This window comes from Ornithodoros turicata, chromosome 6 (assembly GCF_037126465.1).
Source record: "Ornithodoros turicata isolate Travis chromosome 6, ASM3712646v1, whole genome shotgun sequence".
Classification (NCBI taxonomy): Eukaryota; Metazoa; Arthropoda; class Arachnida; order Ixodida; family Argasidae; genus Ornithodoros; species Ornithodoros turicata.
Window position 1 is genome coordinate 72,423,732 of NC_088206.1, and position 21,379 is coordinate 72,445,110.

At 46.8% G+C, this 21,379-nt stretch overlaps 2 protein-coding genes across 3 annotated transcripts in view; one reads left to right on the top strand and one right to left on the bottom strand.

Annotated features, from left to right (window-relative positions):
* LOC135397303 (neuroglobin-like) overlaps positions 1–21,379 on the bottom strand; it is a 156,399-nt gene that overhangs the window by 43,461 nt on the left and 91,559 nt on the right. The gene's annotated exons all lie outside the window — the stretch shown is intronic.
* The window catches only part of LOC135397305 (uncharacterized), a 56,857-nt gene continuing 51,750 nt past the window's right edge, over positions 16,273–21,379 (top strand). Inside the window, exon 1 of the mRNA XM_064628786.1 lies at positions 16,273–16,341. Coding sequence (XP_064484856.1) covers positions 16,317–16,341 — 25 coding nt within the window. The 5' untranslated portion in view covers positions 16,273–16,316. The remainder of the gene's footprint in view (positions 16,342–21,379) is intronic.

Sequence of the window (21,379 nt, forward strand, 5' to 3'; positions counted from 1 at the left end):
AAAGATGAGGGCGCATTCGAATAATGATTGCCTCCAATGCATTTGTCTCGCGTTTTCCCGAAAACAACTAATTAAAAAGTCAATTAATGAATTTTAGGTAATTAGTCGTCCAGTAGTTGTATGCGCTTTCTCTCAGGCTATCCGCCTGCCAGAACGACATCAGTGCTCCTCTGACAGGTTTTAAAAAAATCTGTACAAGAAGAAAAAAAAAAACCTGTATGCTACACCTAAAACGCCCTACTGAAATCATACGTTATTTGTAAGCAACGATAAAGATATTCTTTTGGAAAGTAGGAATATCGTGATTTATTCGAGAAAGACTTATTTCCAGAACCGCACACACACTCCTCGAATCTGGAAGGCTACGGATACGTGCTTTCGAGTCCGATTTCCCATTTGCTGCCGCGGAACACACACACACACCCTCATACTCTCGGAGGGGCGACGTGCTCTGCTTTTTGAAGCAGCCCACTCCGGGGCGCTGCGCAGAATGGCCCCTTTGAAGTTGCTTCGGCGAAGGAACATACGATTTTATACCGAGGGACGAGTTTAAGATGTGGAACGTGTGTTGAAATTCCGTAAAAGAAGCTCGCGTACCGAGGCTATTACACACCAAAGCGGGAACACTGTGAATTTCCATTACAGGGAATAGCAAGCCGACGCGTGTTTTCCTGTTCTTTGTTCCTTTACGATAAACGTATCCTTGAAGAAGACATAAGACGCAGGCTGTGCTGGTTATACATAATGGAAGAAGAAAACCCGACACAAGGGAAGACGCAGCGCGGAACAACAAAATAAACGAGAATTTTTTGTTCTGCATTGCGTGCTCCTCTACAAATATGACAGTCGTCGAAAAAAAACCATGTTTCGGGGGTTGTCCTCTTTACAGGATGTGGGCTTGACTTAATGCAGGAAAGCTTTGCAGGCAAAGCACGCTTCGAAGGAGCTCTTTTAGTGGCACGTGACTCGATCCTACTAAAAACTGGCATGTAATACCTCCGAATGGCTCAGACAAAAAGAACGAAACACCATGCCAAGCTATGTCTCTCACGTAAAGTAACGAAAAATGCATCCGAGCTTCGGAGCACTTCGTTCCACTAACTTCATCGATTCAATCTTCTACTTTAGCTTTCCTGACTTTCAGCGTTCATTTTCGTTTTCTCTATCTAACAACTTCGCTGCAAATCTTCTCTTTTGCGCGTCATACAAAGCAGACGATCAGAAACGGACTGATAAAGTTTTAAACAGACCTCGTGCGAGCAATGCACGGCTAGACGTCGGCCAACGCATTTAATTCCGTTCTCGGTGTCTTTCCAGACGGGCTCGCTTTCTTATTTATCTTTTTTGACAATCATCGACTTCCGTCTGTCGAGATTGAATTCCATCACGACTGGAGAAATTAAAAGAGGGTAAAAACAGATACGAGAATGTCAGAAAGTGAGAGACAGAGGAGAGTTCTTTATGCAGGAAATGAAGGCAGTCCCACACAGGAGCACAATTTACTGACATATGCAACGACTTTTTGTTTCTAATAATAGATTTAGTAATGTTGTGCTTCTATTTGCTTTAATCATCGGTGGGTTATAAGTTGCACCTGAGCGCTACTTGCGGCTGTCAGACACTCACTTCTACTTCGTGCGCATCGACGTCCGTGCCCTCTGGTGGTGGTGGTGCAAGACGTAATGTGCAGCGTCACCACACGTATTATGTTTAGAGAACACAGAGTAAAATTCCGATTTCTAAACGAAAGGTGCGTAACAAAACAAGAAACACACACACACACACAGGTGTACCTGGCCAAGAGTTATTGCTACGGGCTTATTTAGGCACTACATGGATATGAGTGCCCTGTTTGTCACTTTTTGTTGTGTTTCTATGTTTGCCAGGCGTCATCGTGGATGGTATTATTCCTTCGACCCTTTATTATGACCGACATTGTGACATCGTTGAGACGGACAAAGCTGTCGCCGATGATCGTAGCAGTCCCGAGGCAACAATCCCCGTCGTGTTATTAGAAATATTCCCGAAGAAACGCCATTTCCCTACAATCGTGTTTTCTGTCCCCCATAAAGACTGTGCTTTTCTATTCCGTATAAACGGTATTATATTTTTACGCATAAACAAGAAAGTATATTGCATATTCGGGATTCTCCTTATACTCTGTTACAGAAGCGAGTTTTTTTGCAACGAGGTATGTCTTCCTGACATGCAAAAGCGCGTAGAGCTTAAGAAAAGTCCTCTTGCCTCTACTCTTTCAGGTTACAGGAAACAACACGCCGGAACCTTAAGGGCACGGAAAGTAAAGATACATAAAAGAAACGTGAATATTTTATCTTACAGGAAAGCACAGCAGCATATTACAGTCTGGCGATACATCACTTGCACCGTGGTTACTTTGGTGAAAAACTCTTGGAATGATGACGCCAATGAAGCAGAGGAGGAGGATGGCGATGATGATGATGATTAGTGGTGGTGATTCCGGCAGAAAACAATTGCAAACATACACTGGGATCTTATCTTCAGACAACTTTCACTCCGCTTGCATTTTAATAAACGGCGCCTTTAATGGGGTTTGCGTCCATGAATTGGTTCTGCCGACCAAACGTCTCGTATGAAGAATGCATCCTGCAAGTATCTGTACGCCAATGCTGTCGACAGAAGCCACTAAAATCCGCAGTAGAACCTGGGGGTACTCGGCACTGTTTGCTTTGTTGAATCTAGTTTTCCGATACGCATGATTCTGTGGCGTATCCACACGCTTCGAAGGCTGCCTGCATATTGAAAGAAAGCGCACACCGGGTGAGCTTTCCGTAGACGTCCCTCCTGTGAGCTCAGGCGTCATCGAAGATATCGCCGATAACGTTAACACCCATAAGAAAGCGAGCTCAAGGGGCCGCGAGAGCGGGAACACCTGCTCCGTGGGAGGGGGCGCTGTCTGTGCCTGGTGTGAAGAAGAGAGTCCAGGCCCGACCACGCGAGATCCGCAGCCACTCCTACCGTTAGAATGGGTTCTGCATTGAAGAAGTGAAGCACTGTTTCATACCCCACCCCCATGTTGTCATCCCCATATACTTCCGCCACAAGCTGGGTTACAGTAACACAGTGCTACGCCTTTGCTGTAATACTCCATGTACTGTCCAGCACATTTTCATTGACTGTCAGCAGTATTCCACAGAGCCATTTATATGGAGAGTTTGGCCATTCTTTGATCTTTTGCCGCCTCATGGGAGGAGCTTATTTTGGCGTCAGAGTCGTCGTTGCGCCGCACAAAAAGCCTGAATCCGAGCGGAATCCGCTTATCAGCCATCTAGTCCGCGCCATATTGATGCTGTCCGCCACCTGGTCCACAGCTTCGTGGTCGCGTTGAATGTATAACCCACTGGCGCCAGTGATAAGGGGGTGGGGAGATGGGGGGCTTTATTGCCGAACTGAAAGGGTTCAAGGACGAAAGGCTTTCGAAGCAAGAAGTACACACTTGTCTTCTCTCCTTGGATTGTAAACAAGGATCAGCATCAATATGGCGTCGGCTGACGACTGGATAACAATGGAGCACGACGGGCGAGGTCGTTCAGCCGTGACGTCGCATGACGCGATTTAAGTTAGGCTCCTCCTAATGGCCAAGCTCTCTCTATAAACGGCTCTGGTGGCTCATTGAGCGACGCGTCCTCTAGCGCCAACTTGAAGCCAAAGGGACACCCTCACTTGCCCTTCCTCAATTGCTTGGGCCTCCGGCCAACCCAGCCCACCAGCTACGAGCTATTCAAGCCCTCATCACCTTCTTAGCAGCAACAGGGCTCCTGCGTGAACTCTGAACATTCGTCATCATTCACCATCTTCTCCCCATCAAGCAATCGGATGGGATAGGGTGCCCTTCTCAGCGGCGAAACATCCCGCTACATCATCGTGGCTTATTTGTTGTTTTTGTTGTTGTTGTCGTTGTTTGATCTCGGTAGCTAGGACTCCACGCATTGAGAGGCGCGAAACCGCACATAGGGCCAACGAATGAAAACGTACCAAATGGGGGGGAAAAGCACAATGAGAAACGAGTTAGCAAACTCCAGGCTCATGGCAGCAGCCTTAACTTTGTTTCATTTGAAAAATGTCTAACTTCGGTAATCCTCTTTACACTGCTCGAGAATAGCTAATGGTATTATCCAGCAAAGCTTGTTCGCTCTCTCTAGAACACGTTTCCTCCTTTTTGCCTTTTTTTTTTATGCAGTCTCAGATCTCTTTTTCATGCCGCCGCAGTGCATGACCCTCGTGTGATGCCTTGAATTCCTCTAGAGAGATTTAGGTAATCAGATAAGCGCGTGTCTTCTTTGCCTTTCAACGGCGACGTTGTGAAACGTCGTCATTGGCGTATTACACGAACTCGTAAAGAAGCATTAGCCAGCCAGAGAGCGAGTCAGAGTGAAGTGAGAGCCATGTATTACGGAAGGGGAGGGCTGTGTGATTCCTGTGATTAAAACGGATGTTTTGAAACTGCGCAGCACCAGATTGTCGTTGAACGCTACCTGCGGATAATTTTGATATATCTGGTATATCGGGTGTCTGATCAATACGGTAAGCTTTAAAGATGTTAACTGCAAATATTATCATTATAATAATTCGGAAGAATGACTTTGAAAATCAGGTTCTGTTATGAACTAAAATAGAATAAACCGTAAACTAAAAAAACTACGAGATGAACAGGACCTATGAAGAGTAGACAAATGTGGCGGTATCAACTGCTAACGAGCCGAACGTGTAACCGTCTAAGACAAATAAATAAACGAGCATCTCACAAAAAACGCCTTTGAGAGAAGTGGATTGAAAAGTTTGATAAACTCACAATAAATATAATAGCGAAAGGCCAATGCGATAAGAGACTGCCTCTCAGACAAACGAGATGAAGATTGTTCAAATAAAAACACTCCCTTGAAGGGAGAAGTTGACTCTTCGTAGCGCGAAATGGGATCAAGGTTATTGGACTATGACAGATGGGAAACACTTTGTCGGTAACCACGGCACACCATACGGTGAAAGGCAAAGGCAGTATGGTTGAATATTTTCGGAAAGGTCAGGACGAAGTCAGGCCTATCTCGAACGTCTTCTCGGGAGCTTTTTTTTTTTCGATGACATTATGTTCTCGATATGACTGTTAAGAAAGCATATCACGGCACTCTTTACGTAAATGTTTCAATTTGGAGAAGCTAAGATGTGGGGAAGCATTATGCCTAGCTGTAGTTATGGTGCACCGGTAACGTGCATAAAACACATCTGTAACAAATTTACAATGCACATACATTCCTCAGCAGCCTAGCCGAGTGGATACAAGGCCTTCTCGTTGGCGATGGTTTCGAGAAATTGGTGATATTTGGAGTTGGAGGTATTGCGCTGATCGCGCTGAGCTGTCTGAGGTGCTCCCTCAGCTTTCAACAGACTTTATAGAGACGGACGTCCGCACAATACGCTTCCGAGTCCGCGCCGCCCCCGGATGACCCCTCTGAGACCTGTAGGACTATTCTGCCACGTAGTCCTTATTACCTGTTTTTTTTTTCTCCGAAAATATTGGTGATGGTCGAGCGCCCAGTTTGTATCACCAGCCATAGAGTGGCCCAGGCGACACCTTCAAACTCTCCCGTTGACTGGGGTGTCCGACGTTTTCAGACCGACTCTCCAGACGAATAACGCCATAGGCGACCCTCTGTTTACAAACATGTGACGTAACGAGAAGACAGGTTCGAGGTTATATTTTGCTGTGGTGGGCAAGAAGCAGGGAAGACGCGTCGGCTGATAGGCCGAAGAAGGCCGATAAGGCGGATAGCCGCCCACCAGGATGCTTCGCGCGGCGGCGAAACGTAACCGATGACGTAGGGGCGCAGGTTGTCTATGGTTCCCCCTGAGGTAGGCCCGAAACGTACACTGACCACCACCCCTCCCTGCTGTTCTCTCTCTCCAGCCACGTCTGTATACAGGGTGTCCCAGAAAACGTGGCATTAAATTATAAAAAACTACGCCACCTAGAATCACGCGGTCAGCGGCATTTGTTCTTTTTAGGTTTTTGCCACCTCCTCACGTGAAGTTAATCTAACTCAAGTTTTATTATGTCAGTTTTTACGAACTGAACTCGGAAATTTGCCAAACTACAGGACGCTTTTTTTACCCCACCAATGCGAAGCGCGTGCCGAATTTACTCCAGTTCATGATAACTGACACGGATATTGAGGAGTTATCCCATCGGAAAAAAAAAAAAAAAATAGCCGAACATCGTGCGTTTCGGAGCCACTCAGAGCCTAGCGCTCGACCACTTGTTGTGCTCCCTCGCTCACACGCTCACAGTCCGACGAAAAGAGGTTGCTAAACCCAGCCTATACAGGGATAGTAGAAAAAGTGAGAGTTCCTAAAACGGGGAGAGGAAAGGCAAGATCCCAGTGGAAGCCGGATGCGATAAGAAATGCCTGTCTTATCTGGTACCTAAGCAATAAAATAAAAACACTTTTTCTACTACCCCTGTGTGGGCTGGGTTTAGCAACCTCCTTTCGTCGGACTGAGAGCGAGGGCGCGCAAAAAGTTGTCGAGCGCTATTCGATGCGAGATCGACCTATAGAGGGGGCGACACTATCACCTTTCTCGTGTTTGATAACACGCGGGCCGATGTTCGGAGTTGGTGGTTCTTTTCAGTAATTCTTGCGTATATTCACCGGAAGATCACTTGTGCCGCGATGGTACGATACTGTTCGGTTCCCCAATGCTCCGCCTACTGCAGTGAACGCGGAATAAACGTGTAAAAGCAGACGACGCGTCCACACTACGGTAGTTCTCCGTCCCCCGCAGCGCGCCGACAGCGTTCGATCACGGAGCGAATAGGCTCTGGGCGCTCCGAAACGCATGATGTCCGGCTATTTTCTTTTTTTCGTGTCAATTATCACGAACTTGAATAAATTACTAAAATCAAAGACGAAATCAAAGACGAAAATAAAAGCACGCGCTTCACATTGGTGCGGTAAAAAAGCAACCCTTACTTGGCAAATTTCCGAGTTCAGTTCATAAAATTGTCACAATAAAACTTGAGTTAGATGATATTCACATCAGGAGGTAGCAAAAACAGTAAGAACAAGTGCCGTTGACCGCGTGATTCTAGGTGGCGTAGTCTTATAATTTAATGACACGTTTTCTGGGACGCCCCTGCTCACGGACACAATTGCTTCGCTGTGCTAAGAATGAATAGAGTTTTTGATCAGCCTCTGCTGTTTGATACGTTCTTTTCATTCTCTCCTTCTTTTCGATTCCTTTTCTTTCCTTTTCTTTCTTTTTTTTTTTTGCAAACCTGAAACAAAAAGAAAACCAACCCGTCAAAACCAGGTCATTCCGCCACTGCAAAGTCATGCTTAACTGGAAATGTAAACAGAATCGCTTGGTTTCATCCTCATTTCACGCTTCTTCTCTCCCGCAGAGGAAGCGGAACGGCTCGTCACGCCTCAGGAAAAATGGCAAGTGGAAAGGAGTGTCCCCAGACTGCTCTTTATACCCAGAAACGTATGCACTCCACGCTAAAATTAGTGGACGTGCTCGGCATTCGCCAGCTTAGTGGAGTCAAACAATGTTGTTGTGCGAATGGTTCTGAAATGAACGAGAAGCATCCGAATAATGCGCGTGAAGTACTCCTACAGGAATTGCCTTTCGGGTGCGACAGAATTACTAGTAACTTTACCAGTGGTGAGAAGTAGTTGAACCATCATGTACCTTTTTTTTAAATTCCGTGTAAGCGCCGCGAAGCAACTGTGGCTATGAGCGGAGTATAGACGTGGACAGATGGAGAGAGGACAGCAGGAAGGAATGGCGGACAGATGGATTAATATGCATCCTGGGCCGACTTCATGGGGAACTGCCGACATTCGACTGGAAAGTCTTCCTGGAAAAACCCAGGGAAAACCTCAGACAGCACAGCCGGTGACAGGATTCGAACCCGTGTCACCTCCCGGTCTCGGCGTGGAAAGCGATCATCCTAACCACTATGCCACGAGAGCTGGTCCATCTCGAGTACAACTATAAGTAGTATATTTGTGCTTCATCCGAAGCGTATTTCAAAATATGTCGTTCTGGAGCACTTCCATTTTGATCGTGATTTCACTTTCCACGATTGCTGCTGCGCAAAACAACAGAGCTCGGTGACGTATGACTATCGATAGCAATCATGAGATTTCGTGAAGATTTTGACGGATACCAGGCTCTCACCGGTATCGTCACTGGTAGTGTGAAAGAAAATTGGAACCGTCTATTCTATAGTCATCCTCACCTATGACTCCACTCTGTATACCCATCTGGGGCTCCTCCTCGGTGTGTGATAAATGGAACACATCTCTTCCACTTACCCTCCACTCTTCACGCAGAGAAAGCAGCGGTACAGGATCGTTAAAATCGATCGGTTACTATTCCACGTGGCGCTTCGCGTTTCTACAAGTCGAAACTTCGCCTTCCTTCCTTCTATCTTCCTACCCTCAAGTAGTTACGAAGAAAGGGGGAAAAAGACATATTCCTCCTTTCTCTTTCTCTTTATCTTTTGTGTTCTCAGTATGTGTTCGTAGCGATAGATAAGGTGCAAAAATCTGTTGCGCCTCCGACATCGACCGATTTTTCCACCGAACCTCCAGAGACAAGGTTGAAGTATTTATGGGACACAATGTTGTCCATGTGGAAGTGAATAGAGAGGAGAAAAATGGGAGTGGTCGTGGCATCTTTCGTATAATCTTTGCTTCTTTGTTTCCAGGACTTTCTATTGCCCGTGTCTTGTGACGTCATTGGGATGGAAGTGCCGAATCGGACGGGAATGTCTGACGGGAATGTCTGACCGAATCTGACGGGAATGTCGGTAGGTTATTTCATTGCGTTAGTAGATCACTGGTTGTTTGTTATGGGGACATTTAGTAAACATTACAAGCGCATATTTAAAAACTGCGATCGTGCCGTGTGCTTCAGTCACAACTAGGGGCACATCTCAAGGCCTACTTTCATTTCAAGTCAATTTATTTCGTCTTTAGGATGTGCAGATAAGAAAAAAAAAGCTTTGTGCGTCACTTCCGTGGGGATTCTAGCGTTTTAATCTACACGTATGGTGTTCTGACTTGTTTCACAGATCAGTGCTTAAGGGAACAATTCGTTGCATCGTGTGAGACCGTACCGGTAAACTTGTAATTATTTATTAATTATTATTAAACTTGTTATTGTATGCGATGGTCGGTCAAAGCGACCATCACTGAAGGTTGCGACGAGGTACTAGCGTAACACGATCAGGAACTGCGACACAGAAACAATCATAAATCGGTTTAATATCAGTGGTGAAAATATGACGATGAACTCAGTTCAAGCGGATCCCGGGCAGTGCGGAGATGACAGATGGAACGCAAACTTGAACTTGGAACATCAAGGCTTGAAACAGTAGGGGCAAGGGATGCCCGAAAAATATGATGGAGCGGTCAGGAAGGGTCTGCAGCGTGTGATGTTCAGGATGCCCTGTGGTAGCACGTTCCCTTCCCGCTCGATGCGCGTATCGATGCTGCTGACCCACATACCAGCACTCGTCTCTTGGCACCAACTCATGACGGGCGAACACTCGTAACCGTTGGTCACGTGACAGTTGTTCGGACCACGTAGCAGGTGGTGAAAGCAGATTCTAGCAGCGGCCGGCAGGGGGCAGTTCAAGGAATGATGGGAAAGGGAGAAACACATTAGTCGAGCCGCGAGCTCTCACACCTCGGAGACGGATAAGGTATGTTTGATGAGTACAGTGGATGCCCATGACCTGTTTGGTGCTTTTGCGAACGTGGTACTAAAGTACGTGTGGGAAACAGTGACCAACGAATTCTCAAAGAAATGTGTGAAGTATCGCTGAAGGGAAGCTTCCGAAAGGCATCATTTTGCGTTTACGCCAAGATTCGACACCGCAGCTCGGCTATTCGCGATCACGCTGCTCAAAGAACATAAAGCAATAAATACTGGGCAGGTTCGTACATAACTTGTGAAAAGTGACGAGCGAACAAAGAAAACTCAACTCAACTCATGCGCATTTTTAATACAAAATATTATGTAGAGCCGCAAGGGCGGTAGAGCAAACAGACGAAGTCGCACTTTCAACCTTCTAGTACAAACGAAACGATACAATACAATAAGAATAGCGAAACTGATAAACCTGTTTTTGCACCCGCTCCCCCAATTCTTTCTGTCTCTTACCCAAAACAAAGTGCCGAGCTGAATCAGGTTCTCTCGTTTTTTAGTCAACATGGCAGTAATGGAAGCCAACGTATGAGTTTTTCTTCTTATCTATATTAACAGTTTCTACTACTTGTCGAACATGTGTGTCCGTAGATCTGTACAAGATATCAGTAGAATGAAACTCCGGAGTACACCCGCACGCACTGGTGTGCGCATCCAGCTGAGATCCGATGGTGTCATCGGAATTTACCTTATTCTTATGTTCCCTAAAGCCTGATTCACACTGCTGCGTTTACGGTTGCGCTTGCGTGTCACGTCCGCTGACAGCGAATCATCGCAACGGGACATCCTTCAGGATGGAACGAAGGTACACGTAAGACGCCGTACGCAGCCGTAAACGCTGTAATGTAACCAGCCTTTAGTCTTTCATTTCGACATTTCCAGTCTCTCCGATGTACATCTTTCCACAGAATAGGGGTATGGAGTACACGACACCTGAATTACAGTTAACAAACTTGTTTTGGTGTCTTGCCCTTCCCCATTCATCATCTTAAAATTGTTGTTGTTGTTTGTGTCTTACCCCACAGGAATTGTCATCAGTGTGCTTACCTATGTAGGTCGCAAACTGCGAGGGAACCTATCCCAAGCAGCACCATGTCAAGTCGAGTGCAATAGGGGTGGACGGTTTGCGTCTTATCAATGTTCTTTAGTTTCACGAGTCTGTTCAAGGCCTTCCACCTGCCCGTCCACCCCCATTGCACTCGACTTTCAGTACATTGTGCTGCTTGGGTAACTTTCTGTTCACAGAAGTATCACGTTTACCCCATTCCTTTCCCCGATGACTCTCTTCATCCTGTACGTGGTACCGTGTATGCATGGTACGGTAGCTACAGGAAGGTTCTTAGTTTTTTTCTTCAGTAGCTGGTGTATCAAACATTCTTTTTACCATCCTGAGGACCACACCTCTGATGATGTAGACGGGTAGAAATCTAGCGAACCGATAAGGAAGTATGAAGGGAATTGCCTCAGGACGAGAGCCGGCACTCGTCCTGAGGCAGGTCCCTTCATACACCTCTGATGAAGTCATCAGGGCACCCCGCAATCTGTAGTCTGCTAATCTGGAGGTGAAAAGCAGCCTCTACGTTATGTGGGTACTACTTATCCACAGCTCCCCCGATAAGAGCAAACCCTATCATAAACATAACGCACTGAATCTTAAATTTCCTCGCATCCGATGACATGCGCACGATGCAGTGATTTCCGTCCTTAAGAACTGGATATCGCGAACGCGTGTCCCCAATGTGATTTCAGCACGTAAACCTGCCTGGAGCCAAATCGTTTTCCAGCATTGATTTTTCAAAATTGCCCAGCAGCAGAAATAACCACGGAAGAGGCGAGTGTAAACGAGGAGGGTAAAGGAAGGAGGGAAAATTGAATTTTTCTCCCGGTCCACCCGGGGCTGACGATGAGAAACCGATGGCGCTGACGTTTGTCGGTTTCTCAGTTTCCCGGTGCTTACTTCGTGTGTGTCGAACGCGTTCTTTTTTTCAGCGATCGACTAAGGACTATTTCTGTGGCCGAGAATAAAGCCTGTCGTGTTGAGCGAGAGAAGATAAAAAAAGGCGAGGCTGACGCGCTGATTATTGAAGAATACAAGGTCAATGCAGAGACCGAGGTGTGGAAGAATTACCAGGGTGCCCGAAGTTTTGTGAGATTAAGTCGCAAATACTACGGAACAGAAATGGCCGTGTGCTGGACCATGGAAGATTTCAAGATGCAATGCGCACCTCGTGACGAAAAATATAGAAATTTCTGCTGCTATAGTACGGTAATACGATAATTGTCATATATTTATGTCAGAAAATGTGCAATAATCAATTGATCGCAGTAATGATATCCTTTTGGTTGGAAACGGTCACAGCCCAATCTGCCGAATCCCAGTTCGCCGAATGCAGTTAAGCGGATTATCTTTGAGGGGAAAGGTAAACCCCTTTCGGCAAGCTGGGAAATGATATAGGAGCTTTTCGGCAAGTTGAGTATGGTGGAAAATGACCTATAGATAGAAAACGTGCGAGAATCATTGAATCCCTTTGTGAACACTGGCTGGAGATCTAGAAATGATGTTGAAAGATGACACCCACCAATCACAATATCATTAGCAATATTTATGACGAAAACCACCGACTAGAGAACGTAGCAGCACATGCAGATAAATCCACAGCTGAAGAGTTAATAGGGAGACCATAAGTTTATCCATGGCCAGAGTAACAAAGGGGGACATCTCTGTATCAAACTTCTCTTGTGTGTGATCTTTCTATGTTCCCTGGTCTCACTGGAAACACTACCGGGCCTTGAATTTCCGGCGGAACTGCTGTCTAAGATAACCTGCACAGTCCTAATCGAAGGACATCCCCTCATAGCATGTTGTGTAATCGCTGGGCTGCCGGTGTTGCCCCTCTTTTCAAAGGGGCAGAGGGTCCCGCATAGGAACGGCTGATTCGCTCGATGCGGATTACCTCGTCGTTTCTAAACGACGTCCGGAACAGGAAGGAAAAGCAGTGACACGAAGGAGATTATCTTTTAGATTGGCAGATCCTACGCGAACGTGGAATTACTCTCTTATCGATTTGGTATTACGACTGTCCAACTCTCTTACGCACAAAGTTTTCCAGACACGTGACCTCCTCGCGACGAACCTTAATCCTTTTACGAATTGAGTTATAAAAAAGCATCTAGTATTCTAGGCGTGTACTGGCTGCCCCCAAAATGTATTTACAGTCACAATCACCCACGTCACGGTCACGCAATCGTGTGTACATAGTACTTTGTGCATTTCTCAAAGTAAGGGATTCTAAATAGCGTACTAGTGTTGACGTTTAATAAATTTCCACAAACAAATGTATTTACTGTCCGAAAACGGAGAACTCATAAAACGAGGGGGAAACTCCTCTCCAGCTTCCGAGGTTTTTAAAGTGAAGTGTCCTTAGCCCCTGTTATTGAATATTGTCTTGATGGGCCTCAAGGGGTGCCTTCCTCCGAGAGTGCATCTGTCCATCTATGCTGATGATATTTGCGTCTGGACGGTTGGCAAGTCTCGCCCTGCAATTCAGCGTCGGCTCCAGAGCTCACTTGATGCCATACATGCCTACTTCCTGAACGCAGGGATGGACATCCCTAAGAAAAGTGCTACCCTTCCGTTTACCCGGAAAGAGATGCGCCGGTTCCAAGTACACATCGGGGGATCCCCGTTAAGGCAGGTCAGGCACCACAAGTTCCTCGGTGTTGTGTTGGATCGCAACCTGTCGTGGGCAAGACACGTTGACTATCTCACTTCAAAGGCGCAACGTTGGGGAAATGTGATATGTCACTTTGCCGGCTTGCAATGGGGACGTCCTGAGCGGGACCTTCTTGCACTTCACAAAGCGCTTGTTCGAGGCTCAGTAGTCTACAGCCTTCCTGTGTTGCACGAACTATCACGGACGTCCGAACACAAGCTCCGTTGCGTCTTGGCGCGCAGCTTGCGGACCTGTCTTGGCGTTTCGCGTTTCGCTGAGACGAGGATGGTGGTAGCCGAAGCCAGGGAACTCCCAATTGGCGTCCTCCGCAAGAGAAAAAACTTTCCGCCACTATTTGCGATTGCGCGCTCACCATCGCCGCCACCCACTGGCACAGAAGCTTCGTAAGTGGAACCGCAGCAAGATCGCGCAGTGTGCGCAAGAACTAACGGACCATATACCTGCCTTCACTGTTGCCCCAACCGCTTCTTCAGTAGCACCATGGACACTGCCGAAACCATCCATCTCGTCTCACATCCCGGGGATCAAGGGGCCGAAGAGCCAAACCCCTGCTCCAGTCCTCAAGCAGGCTACTCTGGAGTGGATGGACGCTGCATACGGAAGCCAAACCGCCGTATATACGGACGGTTCCTCCACTACTGGCGGCTCATCTGCAGCATTTGCAATTCCAGAGGAGTCAATTTCACGTGGGTTCCGCCTATCGCACCGCACCTCGGCCACCTCTGCGGAGTTGTATGCCATCCTGCTATTCCTAAAGTCTATTTTGGATCACCACCACCGCCTCTGGGTGGTTTACACAGATTCGCGGGCAGCGCTGCAGTGCATAGACAACATGGGCATCCGTGGCTCCTTGGCTCCGGTGGTAGTGAACACCCTGACGACGCTCAAGGTTTTAGAAGACAGGGGCCACCGGCTCACCCTCCAATGGGTCCCTAGCCACATTGGCATAAGAGGCAATGAAGTAGCGGATCGGGCAGCTGCTGCGGCTCACCATCGCCGCTCAGCAGTCCCCATCATACTTTCGAATGGGGACAGGCGCTCCCTCTTGTCCGTGTTGACGTCGCCTTGGGCCCATGAGGAATGGTGTCATGACATCACCCGGTGGTCGCTTCTGTATGCTGTTGACCCAACGCTTTTATTTGAAATGCCAGGCGGTTTCCCTCGCCTCTTTACGTCTCTCGTGCGTCGTTTACGACTTAGCGTCGCATTCACCCCTGCACTCCGGCATAGGCTGGGCCACAGCAACACGGCGCTGTGTACAACTTGTGGTTTCCCGGCAACAATCCGACACATTCTGGAAGACTGCAGCCAGTACCTACGCGAGCGACGGGCCTTTAAATGTCAACTTGAAATGCTGGATCAGAGGCCATTCAACATCTGCAAAGTTCTCGGCCCATGAAGTAACCGTGGACATCAGTGTCGTGCACTTGGCGCTTTTCTTTCCTTTCTGAGGGCCACCGGCCTCCTTCACGAACTGTAGGGATTTCCTTCCCTCGTCATCCTTTCATGCGAACCATTTTGAAATGGGGTAGGGTCCTGCACTCAACGCAGGGAAACATCCCACATCATCATCATCATCCATTCATCTATGTTGTTGTTGTTATAATCAACGGCTGCCCACGAGTCCCCGACAGCCGTGCCCGTTGTGCTGTCGAGAGGTGACAGAAGGACCCTACTAACTGCATGGTTTCAACCCATGGCTCTGAAGCAATGGCGCCGGGACATCACGGTTCAATCTCTCACGTATTCGGTAGACCCAAATTGTCGTTTTCTTTCCCTGCACGTCTTTTACGCCATTTTACCTCCCTCCTGCGTAGACTCCGGCTCAATGTGGCTTTCACCCCGCAATTCAAGTGCATGATCAGATGCTGTGACACGGGCCTCTGTTCCACCTGCGGTGTCGTGGCGACCGTCCAGCACATTCTTATGGAATATTCACTCTACTGCCCGCGAAGGCGGATATTGTGTGATGAGCTTGCCCGTATCAGCAAGAGGCCGGTCACCTTAGCTGCACTCATTGGCCCCTATGAAGATCCTGTGCTCCATCGTCGGGTTCTTCACCTGTTCATGGACTTCCTGTCGTCCACTGGATTGCTCCAGACGCTGTAGTTCTTTCTCGTGTTTTCACCCTTCCTTCATCACCTTCACATAATGTTCCACGTGCAATGGGGTAGGGTACCGCACCACCGAGGTGAAACACCCCATCTCATCGTCATCATTTATTATTGCTGTTGTTATAATTCAGGTGTACGGTACATAAATCTCTTTCGAGGATCATTGTGCATCAACGTTCATTTTTAATTTTTTGTCCTAATTCTTAATGTTTTGTGCCCCCTCATACGGTTTCATTCGTGGAAAGCGTTGTTTAAATGTCAGTGCAAATAGGAACACCTATGTGTTATCGCACTAGCGACACTGTAAACACGGCCTCACTGCAAATACCCATTGCTCCTACGACTACTACCACAATGGTACGTAGGTCTTCAGCCCATCTGAACGTACGACCTTCGGAGAGGTGAAACACCAGTATCGACGAGACTATATTTGTCATCTGACTACAATTAGAATCGGACAAAGCGTTCGACGTCAAACACGTTTCGAGCAGTCCATGTCGAACAGTGAAGGCAATACAAGAATTAAACGTGGCTGCGTGCGATTACAGTGTCCGAAAATATACACTCCTCGAAGCGTTCCTTTTAATGACCTTCTCTTTCGATTCTAGGCTCGCTTAAACGGTCGTGCATAATGTAAATATAGTAATGGCTGTTCCTGCAGCTGGCCAATGTCGGTCCTACTCAAACAAGAAGTCTTAGCAGTAAAGAAAGACATATGAAGCTACAGCATATGGTTGAAGGTACGTTTCTCTTTTTGCTCACTTCAAGTGTTACTTTTAACGTGTTTTCTCTCTTCAGTTCATCCCGTTCACTATGTAGGTTCTTCTAATATTGCCATCCAATCAGCGTCGACAGTTTCTTTTTTAAGTGTCTGTAGCGAATCAGAGTTTAAAGTTGATACGCTCAGAGGCAGGTTAATGACTGAGTGTGGCACAGAAAATGTGGACAGCGAGAGAGTACGGCTGCCGGTGAAAGGACGTTGAATAGAATGTTCTGCTAATGACATCCTGTCGCCAGAAGGAAAAGCGTATTCAGACTCGGTTTTCTGTTGAAGTGTGGATAGCCAAATCGGGTACTCCGATGCTAGGGTTTTAATTTGCCCTAGCGTATACGTAATATATGGCCAGTGATTCTGTCATTAGATGAACACTGCCGGGGGAACACGGATCAAGTCTTTGACGTCACTAATGTTGAAGTTATTGAGACGCCGTCGCAAAATAGCGTCTCGCATGATATGTAGCTACGAGACCTGATATGAGAGAGTGCTTTCACTCGATCTGTCCTTCTAATCTTATAAATAAAATAAAAATTTTAATAGTTTAAAGGGCAGTGCCGCTGATATCTCGACTCGCAGTGCCTCTGACGATATTCAATATATTTTTTATTACTCTTGGCGCCCTTACACTTTTTTTTATTCCATGTTAGCGACGCGATGCAACTGTGGCTATGAGCGACGTACAGATGTGGACAGATGGAGAGAGGACAGCAGCAATGAGGGGGGGACAGGGGGGGTTAGTGTGCGTCCCGGGCCGACTTCAGGGGGTACTGTGCCGACATTTGTCTGGAAAGTCTTCGGAAAACCCAGGGGAAAACCTCAGACAGCACAGCCGGTGGTAGGATTCGAACCCAGCACCTCCCAGACTTCAGTACGACCTTGGCTACCACTAACGAGCGGGATGCCTTAACCACGCTCGGCCATGCCGCTGGTCACCTTTACACGAGGGAAACAAATTACCCGCAGCCTACAATGCCAGTCCATTATCTAATCTTGCTATGCAATCTGATGCTTTTGTCTTGTTATCTCATCTAATCTCCTGATGGTGGTAGAGATAAACGTTTTTGTCCGTTACAGCTCAAAAGTACGTGTACTAAATCGAGCAATGCTTCGCAAATGTCAGACGTGTGTAAACCGTTTAAAAACTTACAGTTGAGTTTCGTGGATTGACTTAGCTCGATCTCAACTGACGTTTTGGAGCCTTTTAGATACTTCCGACTCAAAGAAATGTTGCCAATGTTAACGAGGCCCGAAGTGTAAAGTTGGCTTCTCCTGGAAACTTGGTGTTTATGCAGGCAAAGCACGCTTTAACGGACCACTTACCCCGCGAATTTGAACTGAAAAGCAACGCCTATACTATAATTTCTAGATCGCTCATATTTTCTAATATGTTCAATAAAGTTACGTTTAAAATTATCATTTATAAAGTATTGAGGCTGAGTTGACGAAAAAAAATATACGGTTTGTCTTAAGAAACCTGTCTGTACTTCACTGGCTTTGCACTGATGGGCTTGCAATGATGAGTCTCTCACCCTGACGGGAGGACATCACATTCCACGTAACCTTCTGACACCACCCACTCAAACGTTGCCCACCTGCGCGCTGCTGAAGAGGCCCAAGAAGGCCGAAACAGCTGTCCAGTGCTGGTGTGGCAACGTTCGGCACTTGTAAACAGTGGCTATCAGTTTACTCAGAATTAACATTTGCCTCCAGAACAACGGCGTTGCGTTTAACGTACAATCGTATGAGATCTACGCTATTAGAATTCCCGTTGAACCCTAAATTTATACTTCTGGAAACACAACGCTACAATTCGTTAGAGCGTCGGGTTTCGGTTCCATCATCGCGCGGTCATCGTATACCGTATAAGGGCCAGAACCCTAGTTTATCCCTCGGTCAGACTGTCGTTTTTAATGTGAGTATATACACGAAATTAACAAGCTGTCAATCATGTTTAAAAATCTCAATATACGGTAACTCTGAAAACTTTCTCTCGTGTCATCAACCAGGTGTTGAAAACACACAGGCATTGAGCAAGCACATCCGCTCCGGTGAAAACCTGCTCGTGTGTCATATTTTGTCCCACCGAACCCCATTTCACTCTTTCGCGAGACTTTGATCGTCCCTCTCTTACTCGGCGCGCAACGCAACCATTCCGGTGGGAGCATCTTTCCTCACGGCAATCCATCTTCATTTAATCTCGATCCAGAAGACTGCTGCCAGTTTACGGACCGATAATGTCGTTCTCGCTTTGTTTTTTCCTGACACAAACAAAATGGCGTGGATTTTCCCCCTCTGTACAAAAACGAGGCTTTGGTGCTCGCCAGTGCGTTTACATGACCGTGACGGCAAAACTTTGCTCCCAGGGGAGCTTTCCCGCGTCTCTGCGATCTCGAGAAGAGAGGCGCGATGACAGGGATGTGAGTGACTGCGTTGAGTTTTTATCAGTGGGAGTGTTGTCGATACGGCTGGTACGTACAATCGCGGCCAGTGTAAAGAAGAGTAGGACTAGTGGATGGCCGGTATTGTGTGAGGAGGACATCAACACGGTCGGGGCGTAATAAGAAGTTATATCTTACATAAGACAAGGCGACTCTCAGTATAGCTACCTTGTCGCCTTTGTTTTGTCGTATGGACGACCTGCGCCCCTACGTCATCGATTAGGTTTCGCCGCTGCGCAAAGCTTGCTGGTGTGCACCTAACAATCTTATCGGCCTTTTCAGCCTATCAGCCGACGCGTTTTTCCCGCTTCTTGCCCACCACAGCAAAATATAACCTCGAACCAGTCTTATCGTGACGTCAGATGTTTGGAAACAAAGGGCCGTCTGCTGCGCCTGCTGTTTACATTGCCTTCAGGCGCAGAGCACTGTCCGAATAGTGGCACCATTTTCGTCCGCTTTACAGCTAGCAGACGACAAGTGAAACTACGCCGGGACGCGCGCATAGCTGACGACCAATGCTTTTGATGTCAACGTAAATGGTTCGGTAGATACAGGAACAGCTGGCTGCCATCAGTTTATCTTTTTCTGGGCGCCATTATTCGCATATTACCGCCCTCAAAAATACTGGAACAAACAGCTTGAAATAGATTTTTTTTTTTTTTAACGTGGACCTAGTTCAAGTAAAACGTTCCTAGCGCATTAACCGACGCGATTACAGATGAACCGCCACAACATTTACTTTTTCGTTGCTTCGTGGCGCTGATACGGCACGAACAACATTTACTCTTTCATTTTTTCCCCTTTCATTTTAGTATGGCAAGCAGAAGCGGATATATGCTTTCAGTACACGTGACATTCTTCCCTTTTTCTGGTGTTCGTGCGTGCCTTCTTTCTTGCATTATCGTCGTTATTATCTGTTCATAGCCGTTGCAGGGTGATACACGCGCTTATCTACGATCCCATAATTTTTATCTCCCTATTTTTTTTTTTTTTTTTTTTTTCTGTCTCGTGTTCGCGTAACAACAAGAATCATTAGTCCTGCATGTTTTAAACTCTTTCCACTCGTGCGATTCAGTGTTCGGTCAACTGACAAATATTATCGACGAAAATTTATTCTGCCGGTGTTATGACGTCGCCTCGAAGCAAAATTACTCATATCACGCTGGAGAGCTCTTCACCAACAGCAACATCACAAAATAAGACACTTCTCTTTTATCGAAAAGAAAGAGCCGATGCCAAAACCGAAGCCCAAGTTTTTCAGCTCGTTTCCCTCTGAAGCGTCGCACAGATGGTCAATCGGGTTAAGGGATAAAGATTTCTCTAAAACCTTCTGGGATTCTCCAAATCCCCGGAAATCTCGACCTGTCAAATAAACAGTTGTTACGTCAGAATTTTCGACGCGTCCTGGACTAAAGGAAAAAAAAAGATCGTCTGCGAAAGGGAAAAAAAAAACTGTCAAGAAACTGTTTACTGAAAATGGCTTAGCTGTGGACGAGGAGGAAGGAGGAGCGATTGCGGTTTCGAGGGGCATCTTCGAAATGGGAGTTTGTCTGGCGGACCGTCTGAAATGGGCGCGTGGACGGAATGCAAGTAGCTCAGAATAATGGCTGCTATCTTGAATGCTGATGGCATGTGTTTCTTCACAGCTCTGTGCGCAGCTCGGCTGCTGGCCACTGTCGGAAAATGTTGCAACGGTAGGCGTCCACCCGTCATACACACCAACCGCCATAATATAAGATAATATGAATGGAACTCACACTTTGAAGCTTTTTTTTTTAATTCAGTGTCAGCGTCGCGAGGCAACTGAGGTTACGAGTACAGTATAGACGTAGAGAGCCTGTGGTCAGTGTGCGCCTTGGGTCGACTTCAGGGGGAACAGTGTAGACATTTGTGAAGTCTGCTGTGCGGCTGTAATGTCTACTTATTACCGCTATTATAAATACGTCTAGGAGGTATTTCAAATAGTTCAGCTCCTTCGGCAACTCGGTGAAGTGAACAAACAACAACTTTATTTCGAGATGATGAATGGGGAGTTTATGACTCACATCCCGATTTACGGGTGCCATCACAAATGTGTACTTTAAAACGAGCCAAGACTGGGTGTTATGGGCGTTTTGCCTCAAGGAGTAAAACTCTGAGATTCGTAGAGCAGAGACAAACACGACGGCGGCGGCATGCCGCCAATACGTTATTAGTGATCATTTCAGTGTATGGTAATAATATTGTATATGTTGTCATGGGTTTCGTTGGTTATAGGTTTGTAATCTTCAGCTTACACTCCTGTAACAACAACAACATATGTATTGTGATGATGAAGTGTGGAGGTTTTCCACTCTAGGAGTGGAACGCTACCCCATAGCTAGGGGTCTAATATGAGTGGTGACAATGATGAGGGATGACGATGAGAGATGACGGGAATGATCGAAGTGGCGATGACGATGCTGGACGCGATCGTGATGGTGGCAATGTCCGAGGGCGCTGCTGGGGTCATAATTACACTCCTGTATATGAGCTTTTGAAGTATGTAAAATTATGCATTTTGTGAATTTTCTTCTTTCGAGC